This window comes from Leucopleurus acutus (assembly GCF_964270905.1).
Source record: "Leucopleurus acutus genome assembly, chromosome: 12".
Lineage (NCBI taxonomy): Eukaryota > Metazoa > Chordata > Mammalia > Artiodactyla > Delphinidae > Leucopleurus > Leucopleurus acutus.
Window position 1 is genome coordinate 68,463,169 of NC_139154.1, and position 27,029 is coordinate 68,490,197.

A 27,029-nucleotide genomic window follows, 5' to 3' on the forward strand; every position below is an offset into this window, starting at 1 on the left:
AAAGCCCGTGCAGAGCGACGAAGACCCAACTCAGCCATGAATAAGTAAATAAATACAACAAAGTGCTATGTTAGTACCAAGAAGCACATGATCAGTTATTCCCTAGGGGACCAAGGAAGGCTTCACAAATTTATGAAATATATGATCCAGGCCTTAAAGATGAATAGAAACTCACCAGACTAGAAAAGAGAGGAAGGCAAGCAGGAGTGAGAGGAAATAGGAATATTTCAAAGAAAGAAATGAGCATGAACAGAGGCACTTTGGAGGTCTATCTTTGCTGACTGTCATTTCATTATTGGTACAAATATTTTTTGAAAATTGTTCTCTGCCTTTAAAATTATGTACACCCCAAATTTACAAATCAAACTAATTACAAAAGCTAACTAGCTAAATACAAAATGTTTGAGGCAACTAGTCAACCAGATAACTTTCTATGTGCTTATTTAACTAGAGAAAATAGTTTACATAGCTGATGTCTGGAAAGTTCAGTAATTCAAGTGATGTATGCTATGCTAAAAGCTGAGGTTGTTTGACTTTTCAGAGCTGCGTTAAACAGACCACAGGCAGAGTTGTGGGGTGTAACCAAAAGAGGGATTGCCCCCTATACCTTTACCTGCATCACACACATAAGCCCCAGAGGTTAAGCACATCGACTTAGGAGTCAGCCTGCCTAAGTTCAAATCCTGGTTTTGCTTACTACCTGTGTGACCTATGCCTCCTTTCCTCATTAACTAAATAAGGATAATATTTTTTACTGTAGGGTTTTTATGAGTATTAAATGGATAACAAATGTAAAATTAGAACAGTCATGTGATTATTGGTTGCTTTTATAAATGTCACACTTAAAACCTTGGTGTTTGTACAGCAGGAAGGTTTGGAATATCAGCCTATGCCTACATTCTGTAACTAATATGTCATAAGAATAAAAGTTATCCATTAAATTCTAAGATACTTGAGGTCAAAAGCCACGCCTCAGTCGACTGTATTGCAAGTGCCTTGAAAAATGCTTTAAAAAAGTCTATCATACAGAGTGAAGTAAGTCAGAAAGAGAAAAACAAATACTGTACGCTAACACATATATATGGAATCTAAAAAAAAAAAAAAAAACTGGTTCTGAAGAACCTTGGGGCAGGACAGGAATAAAGACACAGACATAGAGAATGGACTTGAGGACACGGGGAAGGGGAAGCTGGGATGAAGTGAGAGAGTGGCATGGACATACATACACTACCAAATGTAAAATAGCTAGTGGGAAGCAGCCACATAGCACAGGGAGATCAGCTCGGTGCTTTGTGACCACCTAGAGGGGTGGGATAGGGAGGGTGGGAGGGAGATGCAAGAGGGAGGAGATACGGAGATATATGTATATGTATAGCTGATTCACTTTGTTATACAGCAGAAACTAACACACCATTGTAAAGCAATTATACTCCAATAAAGATGTTAAAAAAAAAAAGGTTTGTTAAATACGTATATTAAAATGAGATTATGTCTGAGTTGGAGTGGGGAACAGCGGGAGATAGAGCCGGAAATGAAGCCCAGATTTTGCATTCATTGCAGGTCCAGCTAAGGAGTTTTTGGCTTTTGAACTATTTGCACTGTGGGCTAGTGGTTCTCCAACAGAATGAAGGCATGGTGCACCAGAATCGTGCCTCGAGATACCAAACTATAAAGAGGCAACATAATGAATTTGAGACATGCTAGCAGTTAGCTCAGATTTGCATCTCTAACTCACACTTAACAAGTTAAATATAAACCAACTTCTCCTAAAGGAGACCGTGCCCTTGATCGGAGCAGCACTGAGCTATTTATTGCCCCTGAACATTTTCAGAATGCACACAGGCAGTTTAAATTGGCAGAGCTTCTAGAACCAAAAGATTATTTCAACAAATATTTATTGCTCATTTGCTAAATTCCAGGCTCTAGCTGCACTCTGGGAATACAAAGGTGCACAAAATAGATGGAAGTCGCCGCCCTGACACTGCGGCTCAGCATCACATTTTTCATCTTAAATAAAGGATCTGCCATCGTAACTTAAACACTTTAATCTGAATCCCAAATTTTGCCTGGTTCACAGAACTGCCACCAAAAACAGAAGAAAGTACAAGGACTACGAGACAGTGATACAGGGTTTTGGGACCGATTCTTTTCCAGACAATTGACTTTGCTTTGTCCAGGAGAAGTAAATTACTAAGTGTCTATGCATACAATTTTGAAAAATTGAAAGTCAGTTTCTCCCCATACTGTAAATAAACTTTGGGAAAAAATAGCTAATGAATATTACGGAGGGACTTCAAATTGATTGTCTGAATGGGGAGTTCATGCCCATCCCTGAACAGCCTCGGGGGCAAGTGAGGAGTTGAGACACAGTCCTGCAGAGCAGAGAGGGAAGGGGAGGAGAGATGGGTTGAGTCTCAGGCTCTGTGCCGCACTCTCCCTGCTTTTGTTCACTTAGGAGTTTCTCTTGCCTCTAAGTGAGCACAATTACTGATAGAGCTGGCTGAATATTATCAGTCAGATATGTCCTGAACTAAAAGAGGTTGAGAGACCCACTGCCATGAAACATTTAGAACCAGAGGTTGAAATAACCAAGTTTTTACTTTACAACAATCGTTCTGGTGGCAGTGCAGGGTTGAATGAGAAAGGAGAAGAACCTTGTGAGCAGAGAGATCAGTTTGAAGTCTGTGCAACAGTTCAAGAAAAGGACATTCACTTAAGGCAAGAATAATGGGAGTCAAAGCAGATAAATTCTATGTGGTTTTTTTTGTTTTTGTTTTTTTTCTCTTTTTGCGGTACGCGGGCCTCTCACTGTTGTGGCCTCTCCCGTTGCGGAGCACAGGCTCCGGACGCGCAGGCTCAGTGGCCATGGCTCACCGGCCCAGCCGCTCCGCGGCATGTGGGATCCTCCCGGACCGGGGCACGAACCCGTGTCCCCTGCATCGGCAGGCGGACCCCCAACCACTGCGCCACCAGGGAAGCCGTCTAAAGCAGATAAATTCTAAAGCTCTGTTAAGCACTTGAAATGTGGCTAATGGAACTGAAGAACTGAATTTCAAAATGTATTTAGTTGTAATTAAGTTAGATATAAATTTAAAACTGATAGTTGATTCAATTATGGAAAACTTTTAAGTATGTTTACGATAATTCAGCTATGTGAATCTATGCTTCCAGTGGGAAATTTTATGAAATATACAGTATTTCTGATGCAAATTTAGATTCTGAATTGAGAGGCACTATAAGTGTAAAACACACATTAGATATCAAAATTTAGCATGAAATAATAATATAAAACATAGTAAAATGTATATTGATTATATGTTAACATAATACTTTGGATATAGTGAGTTACATAAAATATATTAAAAGTTAGTTTCATCTGAGGTTTTTTTTCCTTTTTAATGTGACTACTAGAGAACTTAAAGTTACATACAAGGCTCACATTATATTTCTATTGGGCAGTACTGATTGAAAGACATTTCTGGAATTTAGTGAGAAACAGATTACTTCATAAAAGCAAGCATGGGAAAGATGTCAAAGTTTTCATCTGTAATTGTGTAGATGGGCAGGTAGTTGGAAGACAACGAATTCAGTCTTGCCTGTGAGACATCCAGGTGGAGATGCCCTTGGCAATGCTGGTCGGTGATGAGAGGGGAAGTCGGGGAGTGTGTCTGGGAGTAAGCAGTCTGCATTTGCTGGCTAAAATGCAGAACAGAATTTCAGGAATATTAACTTTTTTTTCATAGACCAAAAAGCCTGAATAAACAATTAAATTTTGATCTTTCACCAAAGAGTTTCTTGGCCTGTCAGTCTTGTATTTCCACTCTTTGCTGGGCAGCAAGGCCCTAAGGGGTAGTTTCAGGAGGAAGTGTTTCTCTTGATAGGTGAACACCACCATGAAAGTGTCTCCTCAGAAACCTGAGAAGTAGGTTCTTCCAGGGCTGTGCTTTGTTGACAGAGAGGTTCAACAGTTTCCTGTCTTGTGACCTAAGCGTCCCCAGGTCTAGCGTACTTCCTCCTAAAGTAACCTCCTAAAAATAACACCTGTGCATTTCACAGCTCTGAAAATTCTTGTTTTCTTCAGAATTTTCTCAGGCCCAGTAAAAATCATCTCTAGTTCTTTGCTCCTGATTTAAAATGTGGCTTATTTATGCCTAGGGTTAACTTGAGTGTCCCTGAGTATATTCACCTAGGTCATTTCCTTCCTTTTGTTGAAACGAACTGCCTGTGTCTGAAGTGGTGCAACACCAGCTTTCATAGGACTGCAATGCCACAGTGTCACTTCCATCTCGTTTCCTGGTCTTTGACTGACGTATTCTCTATGCTGTTTGCATTTTTTAACTACTACTCTCATGCATTTTGTTTATGGCTTTCAGTGGGGTTTTTCTGGTGCAATAAAAGGAGTGTAAAAATGACTCCTTATTCAGTATGCATTCCCCAAACTAGTTCTTAACCCTCAGGCAATGTCATTACTCTTTTTCCATCCATCTATACTGTGTTTAGACTTCTGCAAAAGCCAGCATCCTTAACCTTAAAGCCAGTGTATGCTTTCATTGCGGCTCATCATTTCTTCCTAAGACGTGTAGACGTCTTGATCATAAGAATGAACGTATCAGATATCAGATATATTCTGAGCATGGGAGATCTTAACCATGTCTGCTCCTGGGAATCTCTTAATACCCTAGCTCAGCTGCTCCTGGATTCTGAGCCTATATAAGATAATAAATGTTGGCTGTTTTAAGTTGCTAAATTGTGGGGAAATTTGTTACACAGAAATAGGTAGCTAATACATTACAAACTGCATTATAGGTGATCAATAATGATGTGTTGAATGGGCCAAAGGAATGTTTCTTGAAGGTATGTTTTTGAAAAATAGTAGCTACTGAAGAAATGGAGGTGTGCTCAGTAGCCAGAAAGGATTCATCAATTTTCTTGTTTTGGCATCTTGTCATAAGAAAAGGGCAACTCATCACTGGCTAACTTAGAATGGATTTGAAACCATTCTGTTAACATAGTTTGGGTTCCAACACAAAATGGTAGGTCAAGAAGAGCAGTGATCACAGATTGGAGGAGAATCTACGTCCAAGATGTTCTCTACCTAGATAATGCCCTGGCCATTGTTTTAGCAGCTTTTCCAAAGAGATTCCTGAGCTCTAGACTTCTTTCTGCTAGCTCAGAGCGCTACAAGATCCCAGGCCCAACTCTGAAAACACCCAACATTTGAATAGAGAAGATGATGACTGAGCAGAATCTAGAGAGTGAGAGAGAATAAGAAACCTTCTGCACAGATTCAGAAACAGAGGAATGACAATAAGAAGTTCATTTTTTAAAAAAAAAGTGGACTAATAAATTGCACTGGCATGGAAAGATAAGAATAGAATTGTGGAAATATGGACTGAAAAGGGAAATTAAGATTAGAATGTTCAGGACATTAACTGTTAGTCACAGAATGTGCCTTTACCTGTACGTACTTGGGAAGCATCAGTGTGGTTTTTTTCTTTTTTAATTTTTTTTGGTTTTATTGTTATCACTTCTATATGGGTTTGATTATTATCTGTTAACACAATATAATTTCACGAATGAGAAGGCAATATTTTGTATCTGACCATTAACATTCAGAATTGAAATAAAATTTCTCAGTCCTCTTCAATGGATTAGCTAAACAAAATTGACAAAACATAGTCTAAAGCAAACACACACTACTGAGGTTAGACTATTTGGTACTATCAGTGTGTTTTAAAAGAGGAATAATAGAGGAATAATCAAAGAAGCATTTTAGCAAACTAACCTGACATAAGTACATAAAATGGATTGGAAAGCTTTCAGAATAGAGACAGGAAGATAACTGAGAAGGTGTGGCAGCTGTTTAAGCATCTAAGTCATAAGTACATGAAATAAGGAGGTGCAGGTAGAAACAGCTGTTTTGGTTCTTTTTATTAAATTTCACAGCAGTAGAATTTCAGAGGAGAAAATAATCCTAGAAATCTAAAACCAAATTCAGAGAGACTTACTTATGCTCAAAGGTGACAACCAGCTTAGAAAATGAGATACTAATTTTCATTAGAAAATGAGATACTGAATTAACTTCTAAGGGGAAAGGATGAAGGGAGGAATTTATTTTAATTCACTTGACCCCATCCATCCCAAAATAGGACTGTTTCAAGATATCTGGACAGCACTTAAGCATACTGAAATATGACCATCATTTCTCCCAGTTTCTTCAAAGATAACATTCATCTTTCATACCTTAGAAGCTTGAGCAAAAATTTTACGACACATGGTAAAAAGACATTATTTTAGTCTTTCTTTTAAAATTCTAGTCAAATAGGCCAGATGTTCTCTAACTCACATAAGAACCAGGAAAACAAAACCAAATAAAATATCTACTGTGTATGATTTACAGGCTTTAATTTAAATATTACATGGCAAAGTGAAATTCTTAAAATAGGTGAATCTGTGAATAGGTGAATGTTTCAGATGAAGCAGTTGAAATTCTAGAAAAACTTGTGAGGGAATAATTGGGTTTTATCTTGTTGATATAGACGTGCACCAATATGTAAGTATTGACTTTTAAAAGATTTTTTAAACTTAATCTTCATAAAGCATAAGATATGATGATGAGAAAGATTTGACATGTCAAAAATACCGATAAGCTATTTTAAGACATGTAATATTTACTATAAATACACTATGCTTCTAGTCTACACTAAAATCGCTGATCAAAAGGTGTATTTCTAAATCAAAATCAATTAAGAGTCTGGTTTCAAAAATAAGGCTTCCGGCCCAGGAAATTACAAAGAAGAAACACTTAGGGCAAATATATACAACAATTCACTAATCGAATTTGCAATGCTCTTTCAGGCTCTGAAGATGAAAGAATTTCAAAGAACACTCTCCACTCATCCTCTCCTCCATGCTCCACACATTTCCTCTGGTCAGAACCAATGCACATGTTAATATTCATGGCAGTGAGTGAGCACACATTTGCAGTGCTTTCTTCTAAGTCAGAAGAGTTAAGTAATCTCCAATTAACGTTACCAGACTGATTTATGAGAGATGATGTTTCCTCTAGAGTGGCGACACTGGTAAAACTTCTAGATGTATCTCATAAATTATGAAAAACTTGAATTTAATTTTTTTGCTTATTGCCTCTAAGAGATTATTTTATTCAATATTGATTAAATAATCGTTACTAATTTAAATGTGTATAATAGAACACTTTACAGTTCACAAGTCTCTTTTTTATATTCTTTTTTTTTTTTTTTTTGGCGGTGTTGGGTCTTCGTTGCTGCACGCGGGCTTTCTCTAGTTGCGGCGAGTGGGTGCTACTCTTCGTTGTGGGGCACGGGCTTCTCACCGCAGTGGCCTTTCTTGTTGTGGAGCATGGGCTCTAGGTGCGCGGGCTTCAGTAGTTGTGGCTCATGGGCTCTAGAGCACAGGCTCAGTAGCTATTGTACACGGGCTTAGTTGCTCCGCGGCATGTGGGATCTTCCAGGACCATGGCTTGAACCCATGTCCCCTGCATTGGCAGGCGGATTCTTAACCACTGTGCCACCAGGGAAGCCCTTTTTAAATTCTCTATCTTAAAAATCTCTATCATAAAAACCTGTCATCCACATTCTTACAAATACTATGCAGATAAGAAAGTTAAAACTGCAAAGGGAAGAAACGGAGAAATAACCAAGAAACACTAGTCAAGTTGGGACAAAGTATGTTTACTATAAATAATCTAAGCTACCTGGCAACCAGGGTCCCAGCTGGCTTTTTCATTCATTTATCTAACTAATATTTATTGAGATAAGTACTAAGTGGTGAGCTCATTTATTTTTGTATCCTCGGAAGCTTGAACATAGGCTTGGGCCATATTAGTTGCTCAGAAAATATTTCTGGACAGGCTCCTAGCATGTACTGACATAAATGATGAGAAGCCACATTTCTACATTATATTATTTTTCTCATTAGTCATCATTATTATAAATTTTGTTCTATGCCATCAGAAAGTTTACCACTATTTGAAAAAATGGACAGGTCTGAAATGACTAGAGAACAATTCAAGATAAAAGTGAGTTACAATAAATGAAGCAATTACTAAGGAGAGATAATCACTCACCCAGCAAAAGTTCTCACCATAGACTTTCTTTAAACAACCAACTACCATAATCAATTCTTAGCTAAAGATTCAGAAAACAACATCAATAAAAATACGTAACTTTTCAATAATACAGCCAGTACGTATAGAGTGCTACACTTTTTCTATATTGTAAACAAGAAGTTAGATGACTTTCTTCACAGTTATGTAGAAACTAAACTGCACTTGTGACTTCACTTTGACTACTGAAAATCTGAGAGTCTATACTCAACCCCAGCCACAATATTTTCAATATATAATTCATGAATTCTTTTATTATTTCAGAAAACATTTCTGAGCACTTGTATTCTAGGCACTGTGTTAATTAATTACCCCTCACTTCATGTCTTAATCTTCCCTTCAGCCCCTTCTAAAACCCTGTACATTTCAATAGCAGTATCATATGGCTTTGAGGTTAATAGTGGTAGCATTAATACTAACATGGCAAAAAATCCATCTGTAAAGACGAGGCCACTTAAGTAAAAAATCATTTTATTCCAAGTTATTATATTTTTAAGAGTATAGTTAATCAAAATTTAAATACGATTATATTTTTAAGTAAAATCAAACATGATTATTTGAAAAAATAGGATAATATTGTCAAATATTCACATCCTCACTGAAATTATATGCCAATCAGATTTTAAAAGTTATCAAACTAAAGTGGCATTACACAATTCAGCAAGACTGGAGCACCTTTTAATGTGTGCAACTGACTTTCCAGCTTATTGGTTAATTCTGTTAATTAAGGATATAAATATAGCTTTTAAATAAGATCAGAGCATAGTTTATACTTGGCTGACCTTGAAGGTTTATAGAAATTTTCTTGGAAGTTTAATAGATAACCAAAATTTCTAACTTTTACAGATTAAACATATCTCTGATATCATCAGGTTAATTTTTAAGTCAGTTATACTTAAAAACTAAAATCAGACAGTAGTACTAATCTTTCTACAATTGTTGTTTTCCTCTTATATTTCCAATTCTGAAAGAAGCAGAAGAAATGATTTGGGGAAAATCAGGATATACTCAAAGGTATGTAAACCATTTGATAAAATAGCCTTTGAACAGTCCCAAATCTAAGAATCATTATTAAGAATACTTCTGCCACTTCAGCCACGGTATCAGCTTGCGTCCCCACCCACTCATTTTCCGTCCCTTTACTTCCTTATTCCCTCCCTCCATCCCTTTCTCTCTCCCTCTCTCTCTCTCTTTCTCAAGCTCTCTCTCTTCCCTTTTTTAATATCTAACTCCTCCTCCTCTTCCTCTTCCATGTACCTAATATTATGGGAAAGAGTTAAAGGTCAACTTTAGAAGTAAAAAGAAAACCACTGGCTTACTTTTGTTTGCAATGTGGAAACATGGAAAAAAGCGGCTTACCTTCATGTAAGCAACTTGCTGAATCAGTAATGGCTGATCACTGCTTGTGGGCAATGAAAGAAAAAGGGGGGAAATGGAAAGTTTTAGTTGGCCAGATTTGGGTCCTAGTAGTTGATATAGGAGTTGGTAGGGCTGACTACAAATGGTGTTTGGTAAGCCCAAGGAACCAACACCCATCTTCAATTTCCTAGTCAAGGCAACAGGCTAGGATTAAGAAAGAGTTTGAAGTCAGCCAATCCAAGAGGAAGGGTGTTAGAAACAAAAACTGAATCCAAAGTGAATGGCCAGCCAAGACCAAGAGAGGAGAATCAGAAAGAAGGAGGGCCTCACAGGACATCTATCAGAAATCTCTGGCCAGTAAAGAAGCTTTGGAAGGTACTGGGCTGGGTTTTTAGGGACAAGTTCCTTTAAACATACAAGGACTCTAAGGCACAGTTGATCAGAATTGGAAGGAAATACCCATTCCTGTAGACGAAAACACTTTGACCATAAAACAAACAGTGGTTTGAGTAATTCAATAACATGGCCTCTTATGATTTGCAAGTGATTATTATAGAACCTTTTCTCAGAGTAAATGTGTAATTGGTTACGGATCAATAAGTAATGTCTTTCAGGAGGAAAAGCTCTTGTTTTCTTATTTATTTATTTATTTATTTATTGAAGTACCAAGGCTCCTAAATCAGAATGGAGCAAATACATTTGGAAAGTTGAGATTACTCTAAACAGCAACATTCCTTACTGCATTAGTTATCTCAGCTGATCACTTATTTATGATGCCATAAAAATCCAGATGCCTTCAATTCTGATGGTTCAATATTTGCCAAAAGGCAGCTAAAATTAGTTTTCAATGTTTCCCATTTTTAAAACTGCATTTTGAATTGAAAATTTATGATGGTTCAGTAATGGTTGTGCTGAGGTGTTTTGGTTTTTTTTTTTTTATTATTATTGGAGTATAATTGCTTTACAATGGTATGTTAGTTTCTGCCCCATAACAAAGTGAATCAGTTATACATATACATATGTTCCCATATCTCTTCCTTCTTGCGTCTCCCTCCCTCCCACCCTCCCTATACCACCCCTTCATGTGGTCACAAAGCACCGAGCTGATCTCCCTGTGCTATGCGGCTGCTTCCAACTAGCTATCTACCTTACGTTTGGTAGTGTATATATGTCCATGCCTCTCTCTCCCTTTGTCACAGCTTACCCTTCCCCCTCCCCATATCCTCAAGTCCATTCTCTAGTAGGTCTGTGTCTTTATTCCTGTCTTACCCCTAGGTTCTTCATGACATTTTTTTTTCTTCAATTCCATATATATGTGTTAGCATACGGTATTTGTCTTTCTCTTTCTGACTTACTTCACTCTGTATGACAGACTCTAGGTCTATCCACCTCATTACAAATAGCTCAATTTTGTTTCTTTTTATGGCTGAGTAATATTCCATTGTATATATGTGCCACATCTTCTTTATCCATTCATCCGATGATGGACACTTAGGTTGTTTCCATGTCCTAGCTATTGTAAATAGAGCTGCAATGAACATTTTGATACATGACTCTTTTTGAATTATGGTTTTCTCAGGGTATATGCCCAGTAGTGGGATTGCTGGGTCATATGGTAGTTCTATTTTTAGTTTTTTAAGCAACCTCCATACTGTTCTCCATAGTGGCTGTATCAATTTACATTCCCACCAACAGTGCAACAGGGCTCCCTTTTCTCCACACCCTCTCCAGCATTTATTATTTCTAGGTTTTTTGATGATGGCCATTCTGACTGTCATGAGATGATACCTCATTGTAGTTTTGATTTGCATTTCTCTAATGATTAATGATGTTGAGCATTCTTTCATGTGTTTGTTGGCAATCTGTATATTTTCTTTGGAGAAATGTCTATTTAGGTCTTCTGCTCATTTTTGGATTGGGTTGTTTGTTTTCTTGTTATTCAGCTGCATAAGCTGCTTATAAATTTTGGAGATTAATCCTTTGTCAGTTGCTTCATTTGCAAATATTTTCTCCCATTCTGAGGGTTGTCTTTTGGTCTTCTTTACGGTTTCCTTTGCTGTGCAAAAGCTTTTAAGATTCATTAGGTCCCATTTGTTTATTTTTGTTTTTATTTCCATTTCTCTAGGAGGTGGGTCAAAAAGGATCTTGCTGTGATTTATGTCATAGAGTGTCCTGCCTATGTTTTCCTCTAAGAGTTTGATAGTTTCTGGCCTTACATTTCGGTCTTTAATCCATTTTGAGCATATTTTTGTGTATGGTGTTAGGGAGTGATCTAATCTCATACTTTTACATGTACCTATCCAGTTTTCCCAGCACCGCTTATTGAAGAGGCTGTCCTTTCTCCACTGTACATTCCTGCCTCCTTTATCAAAGATAAGGTGACCATATGTTTTGTTTTTGTTTTTGTTTTCCAAGATTAGCAATGAATTCAGCTCTTGTGGTCAGTTGTAACCTTACTGAGTTTATTGGAAATTCTAGAAACCTAACAGAAAACTAAGAGTAAGAAAATAAATGAATAAAACTTTGAGAATTAAGACCCTGCAAGTTTGTGATAATGTATTTTGGTGTTTGGTGGTTTTCCTAATCATTTTACAATCAGAGCCTGAAGGCCAGTTTCTAACAGGGAAGAAGAACATGTTGACCTAATCAAAGATTTTCTGAGGCATGGGTGCAGGTAAAGGGAGACTTGCAAGGATAAACAAAAGCAAAACAAAACAAACTTATAGGATCACATAAGGCAGAAGAGATAAACTATACCTCAAGAATAGAAAGGCAGATGAAGAGGGTGATATGCTTCTGGACCTTCCAGAAGATAGAGAGTTTAGACCAAGAACTATGATGATAAGAACCCTTTAGAGTTTTTTGAATATATGACACTTTCCTATGGTTGTTATTTTGATATATCAATAAAATATTAATATCTCTTGACAATGAAAGACTGTATGATTCTTTGCAAATATTGTGGGTAAATGAGAAGTTAAAGAATTGCAACCACCCAAATTAGTAACTCTTTGAAAGCAGAGATATGAGGAAGAGTCCCCAAGCTATAGTCAGTTATGACAACTTTAAAAGGTAAAGAAAGCTTTTCATTCATGAATTATTATTTGACATTCACTAAAAGCTAACTAAATTCTTATGGGAGGCTTAGAACTTAGAGAAAAAGGCATGGTCCCAGGATATAAATGGCAAGAGTCCATTGTATTTTCTTGACGTGTATGTATCAAAATGAGTATAAGATGGCATAGAAGTAATCTTTTTGTCTCTTTCTTTCATATCCCCAAATACCTTTAAAGATTCCTTTTCTACTGTCCACTGCATGTGACTTTAGACAATTCTTTTCTCAGGTGAGAAAAGAAATAAGGACACTGGATCCAGATCTGCTGTCAGATCTGCTACTACAACCTACTGCTTCCAGCCAGATGGAATAGTATCTACTGGACCACAATGTTTTTTATTAATTTGGCAAGACTGCCTAAAGTCACTAAAAACACACCAAGAATAATTGTTTGTGAACAGAGAATTGAGAGGAATTCACACTTAAAAAGAAAACAAATCTATTGTCAAGAACATTTTTAACAACAGTAATAGCTATAAGGTCTTATTACCACTAGAGTATATTTATATTTTCTGTATAATTTTTGCTGGGGGAAACATTCAAAAAGCAGAATTACACATTATTTACAAAAAGCTAACAGTAAAAGCTAAAAGCTGAATCTTATTTTAAAAGTACTTACTATATGCAGCTCTAGGTAGTCTCCCAGGCCAGAAGAACTGTCCACTCGCACCAATACAGCTTCTTTCTGAACAGTGCTAAACCCTATGGCCAGTCTGTCTGCTCGTGTACTTGGCCGGTCATTAGGAGGCCACTTATACGTGATTTGTCCACCACCTTTGCTAAAGATATACGTTGTCCCAGCTGGAAAACAAAAACCAAAACCAATTAGTCCAAATACATCAAGGGCACACTTTCCTATGTTTGTTATGCTGACCTATCAGTAAAGTATTAAATTTACACCATGGGAGTCATAAATAAATAAAAAAAACAAGAACAAAAACAAAAACCTATGGCGAAGCAAATAAGCAAATAAAAGATTTTAATCAAACATGCTCAAGAAACAGAGTTTTTTTAAAAAAGAAATATCAAGGCAGCTCCATTTTTAATACACTCATTAAATCAACCAGCAGGTGTTTCAGAACAAACAGGAGATTACTGCTTTTTCCACTGAGTTGGACAAGCATGCAATGTAATGGGGCTTTATTTCTTTCTTCCAGTTTAAAAAAATAGTTTAGGGCTTCCGTGGTGGCACAGTAGTTGAGAGTCCGCCTGCCGATGCAGGGGACACAGGTTCGTGCCCCGGTCCGGGAAGATCCCACATGCCGCGGAGCGGCTGGGCCCGTGAGCCATGGCCGCTGAGCCTGCGCGTCTGGAGCCTGTGCTCCGCAACGGGAGAGGCCACAACAGTGAGAGGCCCGCATACCCCCCCCCCAAAAAAAATGTTTAGTAGGAAACATTGACTTTGGATGCTTCAAAAGGAGCAGAAACATATATCAACTTGTTTTTGAAAGAAGAGCTGCATGTATATGTGACAGGGTCATACAGCACAGGGAAGGAAAGTGCAAGAAGTATGCTATGAATCAACTTTTATGGGGACAGGGCCCTTTCACATATGACAGATCATAACTAATGGATGAACAGCCATAAGACCCAACAGTCATGTCAAGAAAATACAGATAATAGATCCCATCTATAGAAGTCAGGTCTTATTTAACAGGCAACATCTACTAGTTGTCAAACTATCCAGCTCCACAAAAAGACCCATTTTTTTCCCAAAGCAAATGCTAGTCTTACAGCAATAAGAATAACATCATAGCCTCATTTGGTAAATGTTCAAATTTTGCTTTATGATGGTGATGTCAGTAAATTACCTATCTTGCTCTAAAAAGAGTTTTGTTTCAAACAAATTTCCTAAGCATCCAATGTGTTAAAGTCCTATTTCATTGCACCACTGGCATCTACCTCATTTAATGCAATAAGATTAATTCTTTGAGTAAGAATATTTGGAAGAGACATGCAAAGATATATATAAAGGAGAATGAATCTTCCTCCATAAAAGGGGACCAGAGAAATATTTATTTAGTTATCTCAGGAACAGACCTTAAGGTACAATTCATAGGAGTGTAGCCTTCCAATAACAAAGTATGCCAATACATACTTATTGTGTACCTACTATATGCCAACATGGTAAGGAAAGCAATAAAACTAAATATTAAAATTTAGGCCACAAAGCACCTTGTGTGTACAGAAATATAGCTTCTACCAAGAGTAAGGGTTATAAGTAAAAGTTGAGTGTACAGCAGTATGTTTTCAGGATATCTACACATTAAATTTCTATGAACCAAATTTACCAAGTAAATGATGTTGGCAATGTCACATTCATGTACCTTTAGTTAAATAGCTGATGATGTAATTTTTTCTCTCTTTCTATATTTTGGGGCCAATAATTCTTTTTATTCTGTCTGAGACATTTCCATAGGCCCTTGAGAAACTCCAAAGAACTCTGCAATATGCTTAATGTGCCTGACTGGTTAAATAGGCCTTGGTTTGTAGACGTGACCCAAGAAACATGTCAAGATAATATTGATATAAAAGTGATAAAACAGAATCTTGTGAAAAATGCAGTGGTAGAGAGGTTAGTCATTTTCTTGAATACTAATGCATGAGAGCAGTTTCTCTCTCTCATGAGAGAATAGGTAAGTTATATTTGAAAGGTACTAATCAGTGTGCAAGCAAAGAAAATTCAGAATATACATATTTGTGTATCAGAAATGCCAGAGCCTTCTACAACCATTTATGTTCTACAATATCAGAAGCTTGTTCACCACAATATTAACAAGCAAGCACTATTTGGTAAATCTTCCTCTTGGTAATTTTTGCAAATAATTAAGTATAGAATGTTTCAGAAAAGCCTACATTGATAAAAAATAGGACAAGAACATATAAAAGTAAAGATTTCTTTAAAAGGAGGTTGTGGTGGTGACCTCTGAGTGTTAGTATTTGATTGATTTTATCTTTCTCCTTTTAATTAACTTTGTCCTCTAATGACTATATATTTCATGTGAATTAAGAAAAATATTCAAGTAGAGATGCTAATTAACAATATAAAACAAATCTAAGAACTCACATGTTTTCCAGAATCATCAGAGTAAGGTAATTGTTGTAAGGCAACAATATCATACATTACATGATAATTTTTAACATTTCCTTCTGTATGGAAAGTAGGGCAAGCATTACTCCCACATCACATTTCAGGAAATTTAGTCAGAAGGATTAACGTGTTAACTAAAGTTGCAAACTTGGAAGAGCTGATAGGAAATCCAGTATCCAGATTCAACTCCTGTATTTTTTTTTTATTACATAAATGTCTCTGTTATCATAACAAGACAGTCAAGAAAAAGTTAATTGGGTATGTCAGTCTGAATTTATCAAGGCCAACTGTTATCATATTCGAATGTCTCATAACCATAAAGTGACATTTGCACCTCATGATCATATACCGTCCTTTCACCTCACAATGCTTTTAAAAAAATTAAAAAAAAATAACATGTAAATGTGAAATGACAGAACATTTAATATATGTTGATTAACATTTAGTTTAGGGTACACTTCCCAAACTTGTGAAACTATGCAAGTTTCCTGTTGCTGAGGATAATAATTTAGAGGTTTATATTTTCAGTAAGATAAATGCCACAATACAAATACTGTTACTCGAGATTTGATTTCACCTCTATTTCAACCTTTCCAATAAGTGTTAAGACTTGGCAACTAGCATGCCAGTACCTACTCTGTCTGCCTTACAATGACTTTATTCTTCAGGTTTTGCCAAAACCAAGCAAAAACAAGCATAACACCATGTGCCAAACAATGCAATTATTCCTAGTGTCCTTTTTCTTCAGATATATCTGAAAATCAATCTCTCTTCTTTTTTCGTTGTATGCACAATAGAGCATTCACATTGTACACATCAGCACAATTCTGTAATAAGCGAGAGAATTAGATGTCCAGCTCCCAACACAGCTCTCTTAACCTACCTCTGTAAGCATCTTGGCTTTAAAAAAAAAAAAATCATTTTGCATCAAACTCTAAAAATCTATGTTCTTAAAGCCCTCCTTCCATCGAGATAGAAAATTACAATATACTCTATTTTGGTGACCTTAACAATATGAGAATACTCCCACGATAAAATGTAGTAGATCAGATGACTAAAGTGTCAAAATCTACTTCATTTAACATGCATCACTCTGAACAAAGAACATGATGTACTTACTGCAGCAGAACAGCTAAGTAATTAAGAATGTAAGCTCTGGACTCAGACCAGGGTTCAAATTCCAACTGTATCGTTTTCTAGTTACATGACATTGACTATTGTGCTATTTATTCTAACCCTTGGGTTTCATATCCTTGGGGATATTAACACTGTCAGGATTAAATGAAACATACACAGTAACACCTCAGACTAATTCCTGGCATATGGTAAGTGCCCAGCACATTTTATTTTTCTTTTTTTTCATAGCGGTATTATTTTTAATAGTCCAAAATAGAAAACAACCCAAATATCTATCAGTGGTAGAATGGATAAACAATGGTATATTTATACAATGGAATACTCTATAGCAATGAAGATGAATGAACTACAACTACATTCAACAACGCCCTTGATTCTCACTAACATGATGTTGGGGGAAAAAAAAAAAAAAAGATTCTGATTTCCACAACCTTCTGAGACTGAACCAGGAAGAAACAGAAAATATAAACAGACCAATCACAAGAACTGAAATTGAAACTGTGATTAAAAATCTTACAACAAACAAAAGCCCAGACCAGATGGCTTCAGAGGAAAATTCTATCAAAAATTTAGAGAAGAGCTAACATCTATTCTCCTCAAACTCTTCCAAAATACAGCAGAGGGAGGAACACTCACAAACTCATTCTATGAGGCCACCATCACCCTGATACCAAAACCAGACAAGGATGTCACAAAGAAAGAAAACTACAGGCCAGTATCACTGATGAACATAGATGCAAAAATCCTCAACAAAATACTAGCCAACAGAATCCAACAGCACATTAGAAGAATCATACACCATGATAAAGTGGGGTTTATCCCAGAAATGCAGGGATTCTTCAATATATGCAAATCAATCGATATGATACACCATTTTAACAAAGTGAAGGAGAAAAAACATATGATCATCTCAATAGACGCAGAAAAAGCTTTTGACAAAATTCAACACCCATTTATGATAAAAACTCTCCAGAAAGTAGGCATGGAGGGAACTTTCCTCAACATAATAAAGGCCATATACGACAAACCCACAGCCAACATCATTCTCAATGGTGAAAAACAGAAACCATTTCCACTAAGATCAGGGACAAGACAAGGTTGCCCACTCTCATCACTACTATTCAACATAGTTTTGGAAGTTTTAGCCACAGCAATCAGAGAAGAAAAAGAAATAAAAGGAATCCAAATTGGAAAAGAACAAGTAAAACTGTCACTGTTTGCAGATGACATGATACTATACATAGAGAATCCTAAAGATGCCACCAGAAAACTACTAGAGCTAATCAATGAATCTGGTAAAGTAGCAGGACAAAATTAATGCACAGAAATCTCTTGCATTCCTATACATTAATGATGAAAACTCTGAAAGAGAAATTAAGGAAACACTCCCATTTACCACTGCAACAAAACGAATAAACTATCTGGGAGTAAACCTACCTAAGGAGACAAAAGACCTGTATGCAGAAAACTATAAGACACTGATGAAAGAAATTAAAGATGATACAAACAGATGGAGAGATATACCATGTTTCTGGATTGGAAGAATCAACACTGGGAAAATGATTATACTAGCCAAAGCAATCTACAGGTTCAATGCAATCCCTATCAAACTACCAATGGTACTTTTCACAGAACTAGAACAAAAAATTTCACAATCTGTATGGAAACACAAAAGACCCCAAATACCCAAAGCTATCTTGAGAAAGAAAAACAGAACTGGAGGAATCAGGCTCCCTGACTTCAGACTATACTACAAAGCTACAGTAATCAAGACAATATGGTACTGGCACAGAAACAGAAATATAGATCTGTGGAACAGGATAGAAAGCCCAGAGATGAACCCCCACACACAGGGTCATCTAATCTTTGATAAAGGAGCCAAAAATATACAATAGAGAAAAGACAGCCTCTTCAGTAAGTGGTGCTGGGAAAACTGGACAGCTACATGTAAAAGAATGAAATTAGAACACTCCCTAACACCATACAAAAAAATAAACTCAAAATGGATTAAAGACCTAAATGTAAGGCCAGACACTGTAAAACTCTTAGAGGAAAGCATAGGCAGAACACTCTATGACATAAATCACAGCAAGATCCTTTTTGACCCACCTCCTAGGGAAATGGAAATAAAAACAAAAATAAACAAATGGGACCTAATGAATCTTAAAAGCTTTTGCACAGCAAAGGAAACCATAAACAAGACCAAAAGACAACCCTCAGAATGGGGGAAAATATTTGCAAACGAAGCAACGGACAAAGGATTAATCTCCAAAATATACAAGCAGCTCATGCAGCTCAATAACCAAAATACAAACAACCCAATCCAAAAATGGGCAGAAGACCTAAAGAGACATTTCTCCAAAGAAGATATACAGACTGCCAACAAACACATGAAAGGATGCTCAACATCACTAATCATTAGAGAAATGCAAATCAAAACTACAGTGAGGTATCACCTCACACAGGTCAGAATGGCCATCATCAAAAAATCTACAAACAATAAATGCTGGGGAGGGTGTGGAGAAAAGGGAACCCTGTTGCACTGTTGGTGGGAATGTAAATTGATACAGCCACTATGGAGAACAGTTTGGAGGTTGCTTAAAAAACTAAAAATAGAACTACCATATGACCCAGCAATCCCACTACTGGGCATATACCCTGAGAAAACCATAATGCAAAAAGAGACATGTACCACTATGTTTACTGCAGCACTATTTACAATAGCCAGGACATGGAAGCAACCTAAGTGTCCATCAACAGATGAATGGATAAAGAAGATGTGGCACATATATACAATGGAATATTACTCAGCCACAGAAAGAAATGAAACTGAGTTATTTGTAGTGAGGTGGATGGACCTGGAGTCTGTCATACAGAGTGAAGTAAGTCAGAAAGAGAAAAACAAATACTGTATGCTAACACATGTATATGGAATCTAAAAAAAATTAAAATGGTTCTGAAGAACCTAGGGGCAGGACAGGAATAAAGACACAGACGTGGAGAATGGACTTGAGGACATGGGGAGGGGGAAGGGGAAAGTGGGAAGAAGTGAGAGAGTGGCATGGACATATATACACTACCAAATGTAAACAGATAGCTAGTGGGAAGCTGCTGCATAGCGCAGGGAGATCAGCTCGGTGCTTTGTGACGACCTAGAGGGGTGGGATAGGGAGGGTGGGAGGGAGACACAATAGGGAGGGGTTATGGGGATATATGTATACGCATAGCTGATTTACTTTGTTATACAGCAGAAACTAACACAACAATGTAAAGCAATTATACTCCAATAAAGATGTTAAAAAATAAATAAAATTTTTTTTTAAAAGGGGAAACTATAATTTGTTATTCTTTCTTCAAATGTGTCATTACAATTAGCAACAGGGTCCTACTGTATAGCACAGTAACTATATTCAATATTGCGTGATAAACCATAATGGAAAAGAATATGGAAAATAATGCATATGTATATATAACTGAATCACTTTGCCGTACAGAAGAAATTAACACAACATTGTAAATCAACTACACTTCAATAAAATAAATTTAAAAACAAAGATTATGATTCCACTTATATAAAATTCAGCAGGCAAAGTTGATCTGTGCTGTTAGAAGTCAGAATAGTGGTTTTTTTTTGGTCATTATTTTTTTTAATTGTGGGAAAATACCCATAACATAAAATTTATCATTTTAACCATTTTAAAGTGTACAATTCAGTGGGATGCAATACATTCACAAATTTGGGTAACCATTACCTCTCTCTAGTTCCAGAACTTCAAGCAGTACCTGTTAGGCAGTCACTCCCCATTCCTCCCTCCCACCCTGATGTTATTTTCCAAGACGAAGGAATAATGCCTGGGAGGGAACATACTGGGCGGCTTCTGGATACTGGTAACATACTCTTTTTTTTTTAAATCTGGGTGGGAGTTATATGGCTGTGCTCATGTTGTGAAAATTTATCTAGCTGTATACTTATAATTTATATACTTTTTGCATGTATGTCATATCTAAGTACACATACATAAATTTGGAGCTATACTATGGAAAAATGAACTTTTTGGCCAACCTAATACATTTTAAAGAGAATGGATGATGTGTGTATGTGTGTGTTAACAACATAAAATAACTAACATTGCAACATTGTTGTTTTATTTTAATATAAGAGCCCTTAGAAAATTTTGATTCATTTCAAAGTTGTGTTCAAACCAAATGCCTTTTAAGAAACGGCTTTCCTACATCCCGATTTTTATTAATCTTTTCAGTATTTCATTCCTTGGATTGGCACTTTTGTCACATAAACCCATTCTATTATTATTTACATTCACTAATAGTTGACATTGGGAAGGATTTTTAATTAATTAATTAATTAATTTTTGGCTGCGTTGGCTCTTCCTTGCTGCGTGCGTGCTTTCTCCAGTTGCGGCGAGCGGTGGCTACTCTTCTTTGCGGTGCATGGGCTTCTCATTGCGGTGGCTTCTCTTGCTGCGGAGTACGGGCTCTAGGCACGCGGGCGTCCGTAGTTGTGGCTCGCGGGTTCTAGAGCGCAGGCTCAGTAGTTGTGGCACACGGGCTTCGTTGCTCCGCGGCGTGTGGGAACTTCCCGGACCAGGGCTTGAACCCTTGTGCCCTGCATTGGCAGGCGGATTCTTAACAACTGCACCACCAGGGAAGCCCGGGAAGGATATTAAATTGCATCACGTGGGAGCTTTCATGAGAAAAAGATTATTAGTGTGTTGCCATAAAACATCTACTATGGTAAGATTTATAACATGATACAAAAAATTCACTTTGTTAAATAAAGGGGTAAGTCTACACAAGATAATCTGTCATCTAGCTTCATTCTTTAAATTTTATTTTTATGGAAACATGTTTTACTTTATTATCTAAGCGAATTCAATGTGCAGCAACAGTACATCTTAATCACAGGTCCAAGCATTTTATCAGCAAGGAAAGGAATGTGGAGGAGTGTGGCAGCTTTATTATTTATGCATGTTTCTATATGGCAAGCACTAACACATCAGTGACGTGACTATTAATGGATTTATTGCAAATTAATCTTGACATCCAACATATCACTAAATGTATGGATGACTCAAACTTAAAGTGGTTTTCAGCAGTCTTTACATTTAAGTTGTGCATCAAGTCTATATTACACCCTCCAAACTCATTAACAAAGCTGGCTTCATCAGATGCAAATTTAGCAGTGTCAACATTCTTTACACTGCAGTAAATGTCTGTAAATATTATACATGGGCTCTTACTTCTAATGTTTGGACTGCCTGTGATGTTATAATAAACGTATTTTTAGATTTTTACTTAGTATCTATTTACATAAAGGGCTCGCTTCCCTCATTCTTTTTCTTGCCTACCATCTTTTCCCTAAAGGTGTCTACTTAAGCCATACTTGTTTCTGCAAAAGCTAATCTATTCCCTCAAATGGGTTGAACCTTTTTGAAAACAAAAAACAATCAGCATGTACAGGTCTGCTTGATTATTGGTTGCTCCGAATCCTTGGTACATGAAACAATAATATAATTCACTTCCAAATAGATTAGCTTCTAACTCACAACATACGTATATGAATAAAAGGTCCTTTTCTGAAAACGTATAATTCTTCCAGTGTCATCATGTAGCCAACATGAAATATTTAGGCCATTATGATTCTATTAAATGCAACAGGGATATAACACTTTTTTCCACTGAAACTGTGCCAGGCAGTCAGATGGAAATTTAAAGTAAAATATTTATAAACAAGGGGAACTTTTATTTCTCCTACAACCTTGTCAAGAGGCAGTTGCTAAATTTCAATTTCCTGAATAATTTCTACCTATATGGAGGCATTCTTCTTAGTAAAGTTCACAAAAGGCAAAAACAATAAGAAGGCCACCCTGTATTTAGGTCTAAAACTAGTAATACAAATAAACTAATAAATCTGAACAGTCATACTTGTATTCTAAAGCACTAAGAGTTCATTGTCTATCTACGTTGCTGTAAATTCTTTGTAAGATCACAAAGAATTATTTCGTGAGCGCTATAGATTCTTAATTCCTAAAATTTCATATAAGAGCAATAAAAATTCAGGAAAGGTGGCATTATATTAGGAGAGATCAATGGAATCAGAGTAATAGGAATTCCTACCTATAATATGTAATCAACTCGAAATCTAAAAGTAATAACACCAATTACTTATATTGAGAATAAGAGAGCCCTCGATGCTACAGATCTAAGGGTGAAAAAATGCCAGGAAAGAAAGGAAAATAAAGACCGTATATCACAACTTGCGACTCCTGATGGAAGATGCAAACTTGGTAGAAATGACAAAAGCATTACACCTAGCTAAAGAGACTAGAAAATAAGACAAGGTTTTTACCCATACATCTTGGAGAAAGAGAGTTTTTACCCATACATCTTGGAGAAAAAAAAGAAACATGGCCTGCCACTGAAATGGATTAGATACTGGCCCCACAGACTGGATCAGACCAAAGAAAAGGAAGTCAAGAAGAGTTTAGGTAATTCCCAAAGAATGAAAGCCTTAAGAAAGTAAGTAGCTCATGATGACATTCAAGATAGAAGGAGCATTGGGAGGTTTTTCATATATGGCATGTTACATGGTCCATCAGAACCCTAGACTCAGGAATTAAGGAAATTTATTGAATTTTTTAAAAAACAGTTTGTTGAATATTCATTAAATTGAATGCAAACTGACAAAATTGTGAGCACCCTGTTTCCATGCATTGGAATTTCCTGAGAGTGTCACTGTACAGAGTCACTGCACACACACAGCTCCATCTAAAACTCATCATGGGGCTTCCCTGGTGGCGCAGTGGTTGAGAGTCCGCCTGCCGATGCAGGGGACACGGGTTCGTGCTCCGGGCCGGGAGGATCCCACATGCCGCGGAGCGGCTGGGCCCGTGAGCCATGGCCGCTGAGCCTGCGCGTCCGGAGCCTGTGCTCCGCAACGGGAGAGGCCACAACAGTGAGAGGCCCGCGTACCGCAAAAGAAAAAAAAAAAAAAAGTTCTTAAGTTAAAAACAACTGACATAAACATAGACTTAATGTTGAAATGCTCTTGGAGAAGACTAAGGGAAACTTTCCTTTTAAAAATGACAAAATGGAGGCCCAGAAGAATCAAGTGGTTCCTCAATGTCACACAGATGGTTGGGGGCTGCACCCAACTCTATTCCTAGTGCTTTTCCACTGTACAATGAAGAGCTAAGATCAAATGACTGCTTCTTGTTTAGAAAAATAAGCTAAAATTCACAAATCAAGGTCTCATTTCAATCATCTCTAGTGGTTTTTCTAATGATGTTTCCTTGGTCTGGTTTCGGGAGACTCAAAGTTTCTGAAATGGCACTTAGCAGAAATGATTCGTTCACATTCTAAAATTTTCAGAATCTAGCCTGAATCTTTCAGAGGGGTGGGGCTTTTGCAAAGCTTTTCTGCAAGCACCCTGCCTCAGAAGCCATCTCAGCCTTCAGCTTGTTCGGAGGCTTCCAAATCGCTGAACAGAGATGCAGAAGCCAAATTTTTATTATTAATACCATAATCACTTTTATTCCACATCACAAAGGCCTTATAACTTTTTGGCAGTGACACCATTTCCTGCCTTTAGTAGTAGAATTCAATCCTGAACACAAAACTGCATGTGGGGGCTTCCCTGGTGGCGCAGTGGTTAAGAATCCGCCTGCCAATGCAGGGGACACGGGTCTGATCCCTGGGTCTGGGAAGATCCCACATGCTGTGGAGCTACTAAGCCCGTGCGCCACAACGACTGAGCCTGTGCTCTAGACCCCGCGAGCCACAACTACTGAGCCTGCGTGCCACAACTACTGAAGCTGGCGCGCCTAGAGCCAATGCTCTGCAACAAGAGAAGCCTCCGCGATGAGAAGCCAGCGCACCGCAATGAAGAGTAGCCCCCGCTTGCTGCAACTAGAGAAAGCCCGCGCATAGCAACGAAGACCCAGCACAGCCAAAAATTAATTAATTAAATAAACAAATTTGTTAAAAAAAAAAACTGCATGTGGTTATTCTGAACTATTCTGAGGCCACCAGATGTGGCCTCAGAATTCAAATTAACAAAATTCAAATTAATTTTAGGCTAAAACTAGAAGTTTTGCCTTTGTTTGTTTTCTAATCTTAGTTCCTCTCATTTACCATCTCCCTGTCTATCTGCTATATTTAAGTCATTTTCAAACTGACTAGGCCCCAATTAGAACTATTTACTAGTAAATTTTGGACCGAAACCGGATAGAATACAAGTTTCTGATTCAGAAGTCATTTCAAACTAAGCTCTAACTCTATCACCTAGGCCTGCACACGTGGTGGAATACACATTCTTCTCCCGAAGTGACTTTACTTTTGCCAATTTATGCTTCTCTGCTGCACCTGGTTTTCTTTTCAGTCCTGCTTCCCACTATCATTCCAGCCAAGGTGAATTCCCTCCCTCTATCATCTACAGAACTTGTTTTTAACTTGCAAAATATTATATAAACTGTCAGAGTTGTCTTTTATTGAAATTTCTATCTTTAGAAGTATGTTTCCTGAAGAAAGGGGTTTTGCTTTAATTCTTATTATCCTCATCAGACTTAGGTGCTTTTATTCATTTATTAATCATTAATAAGAGCATTGGTTTATGCTTGAACTAAGTCAGGACTAGTGATACAATGATAAATAACTTAAGGTTCCTGATTCTCAGATGAGTACAACAAATTCCATGCCTATATCCATTTCTACGTAATCCGAATAATTTTACTAGTCAAATACAGAAACTCAGATGAGAGGATAGATTGCCTAAATTACCATTCTCCAATTTCATTATATGTCTGTGTAAGGCACAACTGTGATGAACAGTCATGAGACTCTTCAACCAGGTACTGATGACTCTTTTTGAGTCAGTAGCAAATCCCACAATTTTCTTGAATAACATAGCCCAAAGTTCTCCATATTTTACAGGGAAGACATGGATATAACCTGCTAGTCCTTAGGCTTTAAGAATTTATTAATCATCAGAAAAACCCAAGAGATTAGCACCGTAACCAAGTGATCAAGATTAATACCACCAGTAAGGAGACATGGAATTCGGGTCCTCCAAATATGATGTACTGAGAAGGGCACAGCATCATTTCTATATTATTTTGCCAAAAATGCATAGCCTGAATCATAAGAAAACATCCAAGAAACTCCAACTGAGGGACATTCTACAAAATAACTGGCAGCGTTCTTTTAAAAAGTCAAGGTTAGAAAAAACAGAAAAAGACTGAGGAATAGTCCCAAACTGGAGGGGACTAAGGAGACATGACAGCTAGATGCAATGTGATGTTTGCATGTATAGTAATTAGTATACACTGTAGTTGTGATGAAAAAGATAAGTCAAAAGACAGGGAATAGTGGGCATTATGGAGGAAAAATTCCTATCTCTTTTAATGTACGTAACATGAAAAAAAACCTATGTGAGATTATTTTAGGAGTTGCTTAGCCAGATGGTTTAGTGAGGTGGTAGGGAAAGACTCTAGCTCAAAATAAGGAGTTGGAATTTTTGACAACAAACAAAACACAATGTCAAGACAATAGCAGAAGGATGCTCTGGAGAAAGAGAATGCAAAAGCAATACAACAGTATAATTCAAGAATAAAAACATCCATACAAAAATTAATTAAGCATTTGCTATGTAGAAAGCACCATGCTAGACGCTGGAAATGACAGAAAGGTATATGTTATAGCTCTAGAATCCAGCTACAACTACCCATTCAATCAGGTGTGATTTCTTGAATTTTTCTTTTGTATTTCCATTCTTACAGTCATTGTTCAGATTGCATCACCTTCAATCTTAAATGTAATAAATACTCATCCTTACTGATTCGATACCTTCCTGCCCCTCCCTAATTTAAATTTATTTTACAAACTAAAACCAAACTAACTTTGGACATCCTCCATACAAACCAACCCTCTATATCAGCCAAACTGGAGAATTCATTTGGTCTCCTGAAATACCCCCAAATTATTTTCAGAGAAGATAAAATTTAATATGGTTCTGGAAAAATAAGAGCAAATGTATTTCTGTGGGCTGAATTTTCATGAGAGAAGTCACAAAAGCACAAAACAGGTTCCAGAAAGAGGAGTAGATCCACTTATATTAATGACATTACCTTTTTTTAAAAAGATGCATTTTTAGGCACTATTATTTC

The 27,029-nt window shown here is 37.0% G+C and overlaps 1 protein-coding gene across 37 annotated transcripts in view; it reads right to left on the bottom strand.

Moving 5' to 3' along the window:
• NRXN1 (neurexin 1) overlaps nt 1-27,029 on the bottom strand; it is a gene marked incomplete at its 5' end in the record, with an annotated part of 1,133,428 nt that overhangs the window by 309,532 nt on the left and 796,867 nt on the right. For all 37 annotated transcript variants that reach the window (XM_082852240.1, XM_082852238.1, XM_082852224.1 and 34 more), the window contains one exon: nt 13,240-13,421. In XM_082852240.1, coding sequence (XP_082708366.1) covers nt 13,240-13,421 — 182 coding nt within the window. The remainder of the gene's footprint in view (nt 1-13,239; nt 13,422-27,029) is intronic.